The sequence below is a fragment of the Lynx rufus genome, unplaced genomic scaffold, assembly GCF_022079265.1.
Source record: "Lynx rufus isolate CCGP_SWC_20201006 ecotype Redwood Valley unplaced genomic scaffold, mLynRuf1.p SCAF_19, whole genome shotgun sequence".
NCBI lineage: Eukaryota > Metazoa > Chordata > Mammalia > Carnivora > Felidae > Lynx > Lynx rufus.
The window spans coordinates 29,453,959-29,468,051 of NW_025814833.1; the positions used below are offsets into that span (position 1 = coordinate 29,453,959).

General features: G+C 43.3%; 1 protein-coding gene across 1 annotated transcript in view; it reads left to right on the forward strand.

The window, feature by feature from the left end:
• The window catches only part of LOC124513992 (transmembrane 9 superfamily member 2-like), an 88,245-nt gene that overhangs the window by 49,282 nt on the left and 24,870 nt on the right, over positions 1–14,093 (forward strand). The window contains exons 8-12 of the mRNA XM_047082092.1: positions 1,489–1,568; positions 5,399–5,507; positions 6,745–6,877; positions 8,112–8,231; positions 8,433–8,490. Coding sequence (XP_046938048.1) covers positions 1,489–1,568; positions 5,399–5,507; positions 6,745–6,877; positions 8,112–8,231; positions 8,433–8,490 — 500 coding nt within the window. The remainder of the gene's footprint in view (positions 1–1,488; positions 1,569–5,398; positions 5,508–6,744; positions 6,878–8,111; positions 8,232–8,432; positions 8,491–14,093) is intronic.

Below are 14,093 nucleotides of genomic sequence, written 5' to 3' on the forward strand. Positions count from 1 at the left end.
CTCCAAGCTGTCGGCACAGAGCCCGACGTGGGGCTCGAACCCACAAACTGTGAGATCATGACCTGAGCCGGAGTCGGACGCTTAACTGACTGAGCCACCCAGGCGCCCCCTGTCTGATGGTTCTTTATGACAAGGCTCGGGCTGTACGTTCTTGGCAGGGATCGCACCACAGACCTGATGCTGCATATGTCAGGAAGTACGTGATGTCAACCTGCCCCATCACTGGTAATGTTAACCAGGATCACCTGGTCATCAGGTTTTAACTAAAATCCATCATTGAATTAAAACCCAATTAAAATCTATCATGTGGGTTTTTTTTTTTTTTAAGTGGCATACTTTAGGGGCACCTGACTGGCTCCGTCAGTAGAGCGTTATCTCTTGATCTCAGGGTCATGAGTTCAAGCCCCATGTTGAGTGTGGAGCCTACTTAAAAAAAAGTAGGAAAAAAAGCAGTGTATATTAATTTTTGTCCATATTCCAACTCTAAACTTCGGGAAAAACACCTAACGCCCAGTTTTAAATAATAAGTCATTTCAAACATTACTTAGTCAATTTGTACCAGCATTTTCCTTTTGCTAAAAGCATGTTATTGATTTGAGCGGTGATTACACTGTATTAATGATGTAAGTGTTTATTGGGGATTCCCAGTTCCGAACTTCATCTATTGGGGCTATTTTGTAAGAAAGCTACTGACAGTTTGAGGTTGATCACATGTCACAGAAACAGCTTGATTGGTAATTGTATTTTCTTTCTTTTTTTAAGTTTATTTATTTATTTTGAGAGAGAGAGAGAGAGAGAGAGAGAGAAAACAGGGCTGGGGCAGAGAGAAGAGGGAGAGGGGAAGAGAGAAAAGGACAGAGAGAATCCTAAGCAGGCTGCATGCTGTGAACACAGAGCCTGACTCCAGGCTTCATCCCACAAACCGTGAGATCATGACCTGAGCCAAAATTAAGAGCCGAATGCTTAACTGACTGAGCCACCCGAGGACCCCAGTCATTGTATTTTCTTATGGTTTATTCAGTATTGAAAACTACAAAACTTAAAAACAAAGCATCTTTTATAAACTTGTTGCTACGACATCTCAAAATACTTAACATATAAAAATGTAGGGGCACCTGGCCGGCTCAGTCAGAAGAGCATGCGACTCTTGATCTTGGGGTTGTGAGTTCGAACCCCATGTTGGGTATAGAGATTACATAAATAAGTAAACAAACAAATACTGAGTCTGTTTTTTTTTTTAAAGGTGCTATTTCTGGTGAACAGTGGCAAGCTACAAGTACTTTCTTCCTAGTTCCTTCCTGAAATGAAGAAGAATATCACTTAATAAAAATAAGATAAAAATGTCAGGACACATCTTAGTATTCCAGGAAGTTAGTAGTAAAGACAAGGCGAAAATGTATGCAGAATAACTTTCTGTCTGTTTTAGGATTATAACCAGCAAAAGTCACTAGAAGTTTGGTCATATAACTGTATATTTTTGTTTGTTAGGAAAACAAAAGCATCAAGTGGGCATCTAGGTGGGACTACATTTTGGATTCCATGCCTCATACCAACATTCAGTGGTTGAGGTAAGTACTTTATTTTTTATTTTTAAGTTTATTTTCTTTGTAACCTCTGCCCAACATGGGGCTCGAACTCAGCATGCTGAGGTCAAGGGTCGCATGCTCTTCTGACTGAGCCAGCCAGGTGCTTCTAGGTAACTATTTTATTTATGTATGTATGTATGTATTTATTTATTTATTTTTAAATGTTTATTTTTGAGAGAGAGAGAGAGAGAGAGAGAGAGAGACAGAAAGACAGAGAGACAGAGAGTGAGTAGGGGAGGGACAGAGAGACAGAGGCAGAATCTGAAGCAAGCTCCAGGCTCTGAGCTGTCAGCACAGAGCCCAACGCGGGGCTCAAACTCACGAGCCGTGAGATCATGACCTGATCCAAAGTCGGACGCTTAACCCACTGAGCCACCCAGGCGCCCCCCCAGGTAAGTACTTTATAAAACAAAGAGTAGGTAGCTTCAGTAGGAGAAATGTAAATATATATTTGTATTAAATATACATATTTGTATATATATTTATACCTTATATATATATCTTATATAAATCTTATATCTATATCTTATATATATGTACATATATATATATATCTTTAAGTTTATTTTAAGAGAGAGAGGGAGAGAAGCAGAGAGAAAATTCTGGGCTGAAAGCAAGGAGCTGGACGCGGGGGTCGAACCCATGAGTGGTGAGATCTATATACCTATGTGTTTTAAAAAGCTATTTTGTTACCGGATGATCTTGAGTGACACCTTTTCCTCCCTGTGGCTGGTTTCCCCTCTCCTTCCTCGCACACACCTCTCCACGTGCACAAAGAAAGAGAAAAAGGAAGACGGGCCTTAAATACACGCCTGCGTATGCCGAAGGGAAGAGCGGCTTGAGGTGTCTGAGAGGTGCCTTGCAGCCTGCAAAGAGCACGGGGGGCGCGAAGTGGGCAGGGTGTGACTGCGGAAGGGGACACCGCGCGCGAGATGAGAGGAAAACACAGTAGAGACTTGTGCTCCTGGGTTCCGAAAGTCTGAGGAAGAGGGCCAGGAGGAAGGTGGAGGCATTACATGTGAGACACCAAGACCTTTCAAGGGGCGCTTCATTCCCTCAGCGGGGCGGGTGACAGAGAGGACCGTGTGGGGGACGAGGTGTGTCGGGGAGGGGCTGCTCGTGCCACTGGTGTGCTTCCTCGTTCCCGCGAGGCGGCCAGACGCCCTGTTGGGCTCTGGGACAGCGTGAGGGAGGCAGACGGACTTGTGCTCCCGCGAGGCTTTATGTTCGGGTGGATGCAGAGGACACGCGCTTGATCGCTCGGGAACCTTCAACAGGGCCCAAACCGCAGAGGTGGAAGTTTCAGCCTGAAATGGAGGGAGGAACCAGTTGAGAACGTGACGATTGGGCGTGACTGTGGCCAAGTGCTGAGGGAGGTGGGGGGGTAGGTCAGTTTGGGGTGGAAGAAGACTATGAAAGTAAAAATGAAAGTGAGGGAGGGTGTGGTTCCGAGTATGGTCTCTTGAGGTGATGACCCTCCTTATATACCCATTGCCTTTTAAGTGAGAATAACACCCCCCGCTCCTGTGTTTCTACACTTATTCCTTCGTGTCTTCCTGCTTTCCCCCCTCCTCCTCCTCCTCCTCCTCATTATTATGATCATATGGGAGCTTTTCCAGAGTCTTCTGTTTGGGCAACTGTCCAGGTCCCATTTTCTCACATCCCCAGAAGTCTCTTCAGGTAAAATTTATTTAAATGGTTTCTCCAAAGGGATTGGGAGACCAAAGGGCCTCCAGATACACTGTGGGGGCTAATCTCTAGTAGTATTCGTATTTATAGCATAATAAGGAATGTACTTTGTTTCAGCCATGATCTAATTCACTTACCACATTAACAGACGTTTTAGACATCAGTCATCTTTAAAATTTTTTTAATGTTTATTTTTGAGGGAGAGACAGAAAGCATGAGCAGGAGAGGGGCAGAAAGAGGGGGAGAGAAAATCTCAAGCACACTCCACGTTGTCGGCTCAGAGCCCCACATGGGGCTCGAACCCACGAACCATGAGATCATGACTTGAGCTGAAACCAAGAGTCAGACGCTTAGCCGACTGAGCCACCCAGGCGCCCCTGAAAGTTTTTATTTATTTATTTATTTTGAGAGGGACGCCTGGGTGGCTCAGTCGGTTAAGCGTCCGACTTCAGCTCAGGTCATGGTCTCGTGGTCTGTGGGTTTGAGCCCCACGTCGGGCTCTGTGCTGACAGCTCAGAGGCTGGAGCTTGCTTTGGATTCTATGTCTCCCTCTCTCTCTCTGCTCCTTCCCCACTCATGCTCTCTCTCTCTGTCTCTCAAAAATGAATAAATGTAAAAAATTTATTTATGTTCAGCATGAGAGTGTGCACACGCAAGCAGGGGAGCGGTCGAGAGAGTGGGAGACAGAGAATCCCAAGCAGGCTCCGCGCTGTCAGCACAGAGCCTGGCTCAGGGCTCGAACTCACGAACCGTGAGACCATGACCTGGGCTGAAGTCGGACGCTCAACCGACTGAGCCACCCAGGCGCCCCTCCTATGCTGTACCTTTTATCCCTGTGACTTATTCATTCCATAGCTGGAAGGCTGCACCTCCCACCCCCTGCACTCATCTTGCCCATCCCCCCACACCCCCTCCCCTTTGGCAGCCACAAGTGACTTATTTGTTTTATAACTGGAACTTTGCACCTCTTAATCTCCTTCATCTATTTTGCCCATCCCCCCATACTACCTCCTCTCTGGCAACCATAGACATCAATCATCTTATTGGCATCTTTTTTTAAATTTATTTTTGAGAGACAGGGAGAGTACAAGCGGGGGAGGGGCAGAGAGAGAGGGAGGGAGACAGAGGATCTGAAATGGGCTCCGCGCTGACAGTAGAGAGCCTGATGTGGGGCTCAAACTCACGGACTGTGAGATCATGACCTGAGGGAAAGTCAGATGCTTAACTGACTGAGCCACCCAGGCTCCTCCTTATTGGCATCTTTCTAGAACAGTGTTGGTCTTTTCAGATTCTGGTGAAGCTTTGTTGATGTGTTCGGGTTTGGCTGGGTGGTGGGATGGCAGAAGGGATTGGTTTTGATTTGGGAATAATTTTGAAGTTTAAATTTTAGAAACAGTAAGAGCTGGGAAGTACAGTGACCATGGGGTCATTACCCTGAAGCTCATAAAAAGACCACAACCTTGGTCTATCAGTTAAGAAGTCAGTCAGCCATTAGTTCAACCTTGATTCCTGGACTTTCATTCTCAGTTCCATGCTCTGGAATTGAGTTTCTGTTAATTGATCTTATTTACTTCTTCTTGCTTCTTTTTGGGAATGTACCCTTAAAAAATTCTAAAATCACCTTAAGAATAATGTTGCTTATATTGCTTTATTTGGTTTTGTTTTGTTTCTTTTTAGTGTTTATTTTTGAGACAGAGAGAGACAGAGCATGAGCAGGGGAGGGGCAGAGAGAGAGGGAGGCACAGAATCCGAAGAAGGTTCCGAGCTGTCAGCACAGAGCCCGATGTGGGACTTGACTTCACGAACCGTGAGATCATGACCTGAGCTGAAGTCGGACTTAACAGACTGAGCCACCCAGGCGCCCCTATATTGCTTTATTTGTAATACAGTTTTGTGGATTATGTGTATTAATACATAATGTCAATATATTGTGTATTATAATATATTAAGTTCATTTAATATACTGATGTATTCAGCTTTTGATCTAAGTTTAACCTTGGAAAAGTGATCAACATGATGATAATTTGAATGCCTTTCTTTTATATGTACCCACATTTTCTTCTCACTGTTTAAATAAGGAACTTGAGGTTTAACTTCTCTTTTTTCTTCTTTAAATTTTCTAGTATTATGAATTCCTTTGTTATCATTCTCTTCTTATCTGGCATGGTGGCTATAATTATATTGAGGACTCTTCATAGAGATATTATCAGATACAATGAGATGAGTTCTTCTGTAAGTAAAAATGCACATATTTGATTCAGCAAATATTTGAATGCCTACTCTGTCCACTTGTCAATGTTATATTTTTACTTAGGGCATATAATACCTCGAATACAGCACATTTCGACGTCTAGCAATTTAGCCTATTATACCAAATCAGAAAGTATAGAGTTGCGTAGGTTCTATCAGAAAGTATAGAGTTGGGTATGCTCTGTAAAAGTAGAAGTCAGTTTATTAGAGAGGTATTTGTTACCCACTCTGGTTCTATTCCTTTTTATATGTTTCTGAACTTTTAAAGTATTATTTAATGTTTCCATTAATTTGGAGTATGAGATAAATGTATCAAACATTGCAAAATGTTATCATTTGGGTTAAATTTAGTTAAAAAAATCTTTTTAAACATTTATTCATTTTTTGAGAGACAGAGTGAGACACAGAGTGTGAGCGGGGGAGGGGCAGAGAGAGAGGGAGACACAGAATCAGAAGCAGGCCCCAGGCTCTGAGCTGTCAGCACAGAGCCTGATGCGGGGCCTGAACTCACAAACTGTGAGATCATGACCTGAGCCGAAGTCAGACGCTTAACCGATTGATCCACCCAGGCACCCCTCTTTTTTTTTTAATAAATTTTTTTTGAGGTTAAATTTAGTTTTATCTCACTTATACTGTTTTGACTCTTATAATCATCTGTGTATTGGTGAATATTAGATTTCTTTTTTTTTTTAAAAAGAGAATCCTTTGTTTTTCTTTTCTTTTTAAGGTTTATTTATTTTTGACAAAGAGAGTGCAAGCGGGGGTGGGGTCAGAGAGAGGGGGAACAGAGGATCTGAAGCGGGCTCCACACTAACAGCACAGAGCCCGATGCGGGGCTCGAACTCAGACACCATGAGATCATGACCTGAACCGAAGTCAGACGCTCAACCAAGTGAGCCATGCAGGTGCCCCGAATTTTAAATTTCTATAAAAATTGGCCGATTCCCTCTGTATATTAAATCATTTCACTTTCTTCATGCAATTAAGCCAGGTGTGTTCCTTGTATGAGGAACACATTCCCTCTAATGCAAAACTTAGAGTAAGGGAGTGCCTCATTTGGATGGCAGGATCACCTACCTTCCAGAGGGCTGCTGTATCCTGAATGAGCCATTGGCTTCCAGTTGGTCTGTCTTTAGAGGAAAATTCATTTCCGTCTAAGTTTGAGAGTTCTGGTAACTTTCTGCCACAGTGTGTTTACCAAAGATTTTCTCATATGCAGGAAGACGCCCAGGAGGACTTTGGTTGGAAGCTGCTTCATGGGGATGTATTCAGACCACCAAGGAGTAGAATGTTGCTGTCAGTTTTCCTGGGCCAAGGAACACAAGTTTTGATCATGACGTTTATCACCTTACGTAAGTAGGCTCAGATCGATATGCGTCATCTTAAACATTCTTAGTGAACTGTTGCCGTATGTTAAATTTTGATCCACGTGTACAAAAGGGCTTTGAAAATACCCTAAAGTTTAAGAAAATGTATGTTTTATGGTACTTACAATTCTATCTTCTCAAATTAAGGATAGGAATCTGAATATGTTCCTGTCTCCGGGACCTTTCATGGCTTCTTCAGTTGTGAATAATTTATTGCGCTGTCCAATACACAAAGTCCTTGCTTTGCAAAAGAGAAGCTTTCTTGAAAATCAGCATGTGGGTAGAATTATATTTTAAGTGGACTAAGGGAATTCATAATTAAACACTAGCATTTTGAAATGCTGTGGCAAGCCTAAGTGCTGGTCTTTAAACGTATAAACAGAATGGCATCTTTAGGAGGCTCACAATGGCTGTTGAACCCTGGCTGCCTTCATGTATAAAGTAAAAATGGAGCCTGTCAATTTTTGATGGCCAGAGTGGTGATTTTCATAAACAAGGCTGCTATAAAAAAAAAAAGGCTTGTTAGGTGTTTCAGATGTCAGTGCTAACTTCAAAATTCAGCTTTCAAGATTGTATTTTCCTGAGACCAAGTCTCGCTTTGATTAAAAAAAAATTTTTTAATGTTTATTTTTGAGAGAGAGAGAGAGAGAGAGAACAGGGGAGGGGCAGAGAGAGAGAGGGAGACACAAAATCTGAGGCAGGCTCCAGGCTCTGAGCTGTCAGCACAGAGCCTGACATGGGGCTCGAACTCATAAACTATGAGATCATGACCTGAGCCAAAGTCGGATGCTTAACCGACTGAGCCACCCAGGTGCCCCACTGCTTTGATCTTTTCTTTATTCTTCCCCTTGAATACAAGGAAGCAGAAGGAAATGTTTGTGGGAAAATGATTTTCTGTTTACGGAATGATACTAGAGTAGGGGGGATTGTTTATTTAATTTTGATTTAAATGGTGAGGTAAAGACTAGATCCAACTTGGAAACTGAACTTCACTTGCCTTGTCTTGAAAATCACACCTTTTCATTAAGACAAAATTGTCATTAGTTAAGTGAATAACATTCATTCACAGTGTCACTTAAGATCTCACATGACAGAATATCCTTGTGTGCTGTTACACATAATATGTCTTAATCAGTGGGTCTTTAATTTATTACAAAGTCTTGTGTGCTTCTGAGGCTATGATCGTAACTGGTTTGATATTTCTTTTTTGTGCCTTTAGTTCTGGCCTGCCTTGGTTTTCTATCCCCCTCCAACCGAGGTGCTTTAATGACCTGTGCCGTTGTGCTCTGGGTCCTTCTGGGAACCCCTGCCGGATATGTGTCTGCAAGAATGTATAAGAGTAAGCATTACATCTGCTCTCATTCCAGTAAGTTCATGCGTTCAGTGTAGAAATTAAAAGGCCGTAAAACACAACATTTGAGAATCGCATGGGGCATTTTAGCCGACCCATCCAAAGGTACTTGTGTCCTGGTCATAAAGTAGGTCTAAAGTGGACTGAATCAAGTTGCGACAGTAACTCTTCTGTCTTTTCCTTCCTCAGCACTTAAAGGTGTTAAATGGAAGACAAACTTTTTGCTGACGGCACTATTATGTCCTGGGTGAGCATTGCACGTTCTCCGTTCTCTATGCAATTACACTCTTCCTTAGACTTCGTCTTGGAGAAATCATCGTAGGCGATAATGAAGGGTCGAAGGGAGAGGAGTTTTCTGTAGCGGCAGCATTCTCTCTTTGTACAGCGTAGCCTCGAGTGCAAAGAGATAGCCAGGGTGCTGCTGTATTGAATTTTGATCTTCGGTCTTGGAGCACATTTCATAAATGCTCATCTCAGTTATACATCTTGCATTATATACCATATTAGAATGGCAATTTAGGCACCACCTGTGTTAGTCCCCTTGTCGCTGCCTTCTGTGATTCTTTCTTCCCGTCTCCCCTAGTGACTGCAGTGTCATTAGTGACTGCAGTTCGGGGGTAGAGTCATTGTCCAAGGGGGAGTGGGCGGGGCCGCACAGTGGCCATGTGAGTAGCGCCCGTCAGCCCCCTAGTTACAGACCTGCGGGATTGGTGGCCAAGCCGGGGAGCAAGTGTTCAAGGTCACGTGGGATGTCAGTAACAGAGCGCTATATATAACCGAATGTTCCCCCTGCATCCCGTCCTGGGATCTTCCCACAGAACCTCGCTGATGAAGTGCTGACTCACTTAGGGTTTCATCTCCTTAGCTCGGGCTGCCCTACCAAAATCCATAGACTGGAGGGGCGCCTGGGTGGCTCAGGCGGTTGGGCGTCTGACTTCGGTTCAGGTCATGATCTCAGTTTGTGAGCTTGAGCCCCGCATCCGGCTCTGTGGGCTCTGTGCCGCCAGCTCAGAGCCCGGAGCTTGCTTTGGATTCTGTGTCTCCTTCTTTCTCTGCTCCTCCCCGACCTGTGCTGTGTCTGTCTCTCAAAAATAAATAAATGTAAAAAAAATCCCATAGAGTGGGGGGGGGGGCTGAAACAAAACAGTACACATTTGATTTCTCATAGTTCTGGAGGCGGAAATGTTGGAGATCAGGGCACCAACAGGGTTGGGTCCTGGTGAGAAGTCTCTTCCTAGCTCGTTGACGACTGCAGTCTTGCTGTTTCCCCACATGGCAGGCAGAGACAGTAAACTCTCTAGTGTCTCCTCTCATAAAGGCACTAATCCCATCATGAAGGCCTCATCTAAGCTTAATCACCTCCCAAAGGCCCCACCCCCAAATACCATTACCTTGTGGATCAGTGCTTCAATATATGAATTTGGGGAGGGGGACACAACTCAGTCCATAGCACGGTTCATTTCTCATATTCTTTCCTTGATGTTATGAAGGAAAGGTCTTTTTAAAAAAGGTTTATTTATTTTGAGAGAGAGAGACAGACAGATGGACAGACAGCACAAGTGGGGGAGGGGCAGAGAGAGAGGGGGAGAGACAGTCCCAAGCAGGGTCCGCACTGTCAGCCAGGAGCCTGATGCCGGGCTCGATCCCACGAACCACGAGATCATGACCTGAGCTGAAATCAAGAGTCAGATGCTTAAACGACTGAACCACTCAGGCTCCCCACCTCCCCCCCCACTTTTTTTGTTTTTTAAGGAAAAACTAGTGGATTCTATCTTAATTGGCATGTACTTTAGTTCCTATTTGTTACAAAATTCCCATGTCCTTGATGCTAGAGGTATGTCCCCATAGTGGAAGAGGTCCTATAATGAAAGTTATACATAGTAAACTCAGTTACATTATATGCTGATTGGTGACAAAGGGAGAGCAAAATGCTTTAACAATGCTCTGTGGCTGTGCATGATGCCGTGAATGAGGCAACGCAGTGATAGATTCTGTAGACCCATAACCTTTTATCTCCATGTGGCTTGTTTTCCTTGAAACTCCGGGGAAAAAGAGGAGATCATTGAGAGGATTGAACATTACGAGTTTGCACATCAAATACAGGAACCTCAGAATTTTTGACTTATTTAAAGTAAGGACAATGCAGTCCCCTCCCCCTCCCCACCTTGACTAGAGCCATCTGCTTTTCCTGTAACTGTTTTCAAGGGAACTAGAATGGGTGGTCTTCTCTGAGGTGAATGCTTTATTACATTTATGTAAGGAAGCAATGTCCTTGACAATATTTCAGCTATTTGTTGCTTCAAGTTCAAGACTCAAATGAATCCCACACTGGATAAATTTGGCAGCAAAGTGCCATTGTGCAAGTGTCATTATACTGGGTTGTACTACAAGGGGCAGCACGTGCAGGAACCAGTCCACAAACCGTCTGCTGTTCTCTGCTTTAGTTCGTTACTCATTCGGCACACCCAGCGTGGTCTTTTTGGTTGTGTTTTGCTTTCGTTCTTACCCTATTTAAGGCATTATCCTAGGCACTGTAGAGGAAATTAAATACAAATTGTCTCTGAAACTGTCTTCGTGGCTTAAGAGGACTAATAATGGCCCAGCGTTCATCACACATGTTCCATCTTACTGTAAAAAGAAGTTACATCATAGAAATAGACAATGTAAGGGGCGCCCGGGGGGCTCAGTCAGCGAAGCGTCCGACTTCGGCTCAGGTCATGATCTCACGGTCCGTGAGTTCGAGCCCCGCGTCGGGCTCTGTGCTGGCAGCTCGGAGCCTGCTTCGGATTCTGTGTCTCCCTCTCTCTCTCTGCCCCTCCCCTGCTCCTGCTCTGTCTTTCTCTGTCTCAAAAATAAATAAAAACGTTAAAAAAAATTAAAAAAAAAGAAAATGTAAAAGAATTACAATATCGCTAAGCTTGATGAGCCAAATTGAACAATCAATGTCTGAGAAAAGCATTAGCATTCCCAATGCGCTATGAGCTGTTTTCATCATGTTTTCCGTGAGATTGATTGTGAAGCATGTTTTACACAGAGAAATCCAAAAATTCGAGTAGAAATCCATAATTACATGGCTCAGGTTTACATGGACTTTGCGATGACGCGGTGTCAAGACACAGTTTTGTCAAAGTAAAAAAAAAAAAAATGTTTTTGATTTGAAAAGCAACTGGGAACAGTGGTTGTGTCCTGGGTGGGTTTTCGGGGGGCTGGGGGACAGGAGTGTGAAGGAGACTATTTGTATTAGATTTACTTTTCGCTCTTTTTTTCCCCACCTTTTTGCATCATGTACCATATGCACGTGTTACCTGTTTTTAAGTAATCTCATTATGAACAACAGTAACACCAACTCAGAACCATATATTAAAGGGGAGAGGTAGTGCTAGAAGCTGACGGCACAGGCTTTAGAGTCGGACACACACACGCGCGTGTGCACGCACGCACACGTACCCTATACTGCAAACGTATAGAGTGGTTCATTTCCCAATTCTACCTCCTCCTAGTTACCGGGCCTTGAGCACATTGTGAATAACGCCGCGACGAACATAGGCGTGCAGGTACCTCTTTGAGATCTTTGTCTTCTGTTCCGTCGCATAGATATTTTCTGTGGTGCCATTTCTGTTCCCTTGTCATCTATTTTACCATTTTTTTTTTGAGTTATTCTCTTAGTGGTTACCTTACAGATTACAATTAGTGTCCCAATTTACACCAATCTAGTTCGGATGAATCCCAGCTTAATTTCAATATTAGACAAAACTTTGCTCCTATCAAGCTCCTTTCTCACCTCCCTTCTTCGTGCTGTCACTGCCATACAAATTACGTCTTAATACTTTGTATGCTCGTCAGCGCAGATTTAAAATTATTGAGCTATGCAGGTGTCTTTTAAATTCGGCAAAAAAAGAGCTTCAGATAATATTTACTAATCATGGCCTGTTGGGCAAGTGATGTTACCTCTCTAATCCTGGGTTTCCTCATGGGTCATATGGGAATAATGGTATCCCTTTCCTCCTGGTTGAGCTGTGAGGATTAAACGGGATAACGTACGTACTGCATTTGGAACAGTGCCTCGCACATACTAAGTGCTCAGTGAATGGTAGCTGTGGTTATTAGCAACCCTTCTGCTATCATGCCTTTGCTCATGCTGTTCCATCTTTCTGTGTTGTTCCACCTTTTTGGAATCACTTCTTTCCAACCCTCCGATGCCAGATTTCTATTCATTGTTTTAAGCCCCAGCTCAAATGCCACCATTTCCATGTTTGAAATTGTACAGTGTCTCTCCCCATCGCTATACTACTTATCACAGTGTTCCTTAAATTACAGTTATTTGTGATATGTCTTATTCTGCATTCTAACGTTCATGAGGGTGAGTATGAGGTCTTAATCATTTCTGTATCTTTCACAGTGTGTAACCAAGTGCCTTATACAGAGTATAAGTGCCTTATATGGAATAAGTACTCAGTAAATAATCACTGTCTGATTGAATCAAGTGAATAATTTAAAAGTGCAAAACAGATTCAGTTTCCTAGTTCTGTTAGTAGAACTAAATGCAATTAAAAATTTTTAAATTAAAAAAAAATTTTTTTTTCGACGTTTATTTATTTTTGGGACAGAGAGAGACAGAGCATGAACGGGGGAGGGGCAGAGAGAGAGGGAGACACAGAATCGGAAACAGGCTCCAGGCTCCGAGCCATCAGCCCAGAGCCCGACGCGGGGCTCGAACTCACGGACTGCGAGATCGTGACCTGGCTGAAGTCGGATGCTTAACCGACTGCGCCACCCAGGCGCCCCAAAAATTTTTAAATTTTTTAAATTTTATTTTAGAGAGAGAGTGTGAGTGGGGGAGAGGGACAGAAGGGGAGAGAGAGAGCATCTTAAACAGGCTCCACACTCAGTGGAGAGCCCAATGAGGGGCTTGATCCCATGACCCTGGGATCATGACCTGAGCCGAAATCAGGAGTCAGACGCTCAACTGACTGAGCCACCCAGGCACCCCTGAATGCAGTTTTAAAGCAGTAAACAGGCATGATACAAAGGATAGATTTCCCTCAAGTGGTTTAGGGGCCCTCTTAGGTCGATGGGAGAGAAAATCGTAAGGTACTGGCATTCTTATTTCTTAGAAAGTAGTAGGTTGAAAGAGAAGTTCGGTGCCTCGCAGTGTATAAATGTGTGAGTAGCTGATACAGTGCCATAAATGGGCAGTGTAGAACTGGATTCAAATTTATTATTTAAAAAAATCAGGCTTTACATTTAAGAGGAGAAGCATTTAGACTAATGAACACTTATGTTCCCTAGAAGAAATGGAAGAAAGTAAGATTATTAAACTATATACGTTTCCTTCATGTAACCCCAAAAGTGGTAGGAAGGGAAAAGAAGAGGCAGCATAGTTTGATGGTCATGCACCCAAACTTAACAATTAGAAGAAGCAAGTCTGAATTCCAGCACTTAATATTAGGCAGTCAGTATTAGCTAAGTGACTTTGGGGAAGTCCTATCCCCTTCCTGATTGTCCATTTCCTTGCCTGTGATGCCTGTGTCACAGAGTCGTTCAGAGAAATAAATGAACTAATGGATTGTGAAATTGTTTTGTGAGCTATAAAGTATTTTTGGTCACTCTTTTCTTCTGTGTTCCTACTGCTCTGTGTTTATCATCTGCTATAGCATTTTCCGTGTCGTGTTGTAATTTATTTGTTTATCTCTGTCCCCCACTAGACTGAGCTTTGCAGAGCAAAGATTTTTATTTATCTTTGAACACCAGGGCCTAACACATAGGTACTCAATAAATGTTTGATGAGTGTGTGAATAAATGTTTCAGGTAGGAGATGAACCCAGATGACCTCTCAAGTTTCCTTTTAGT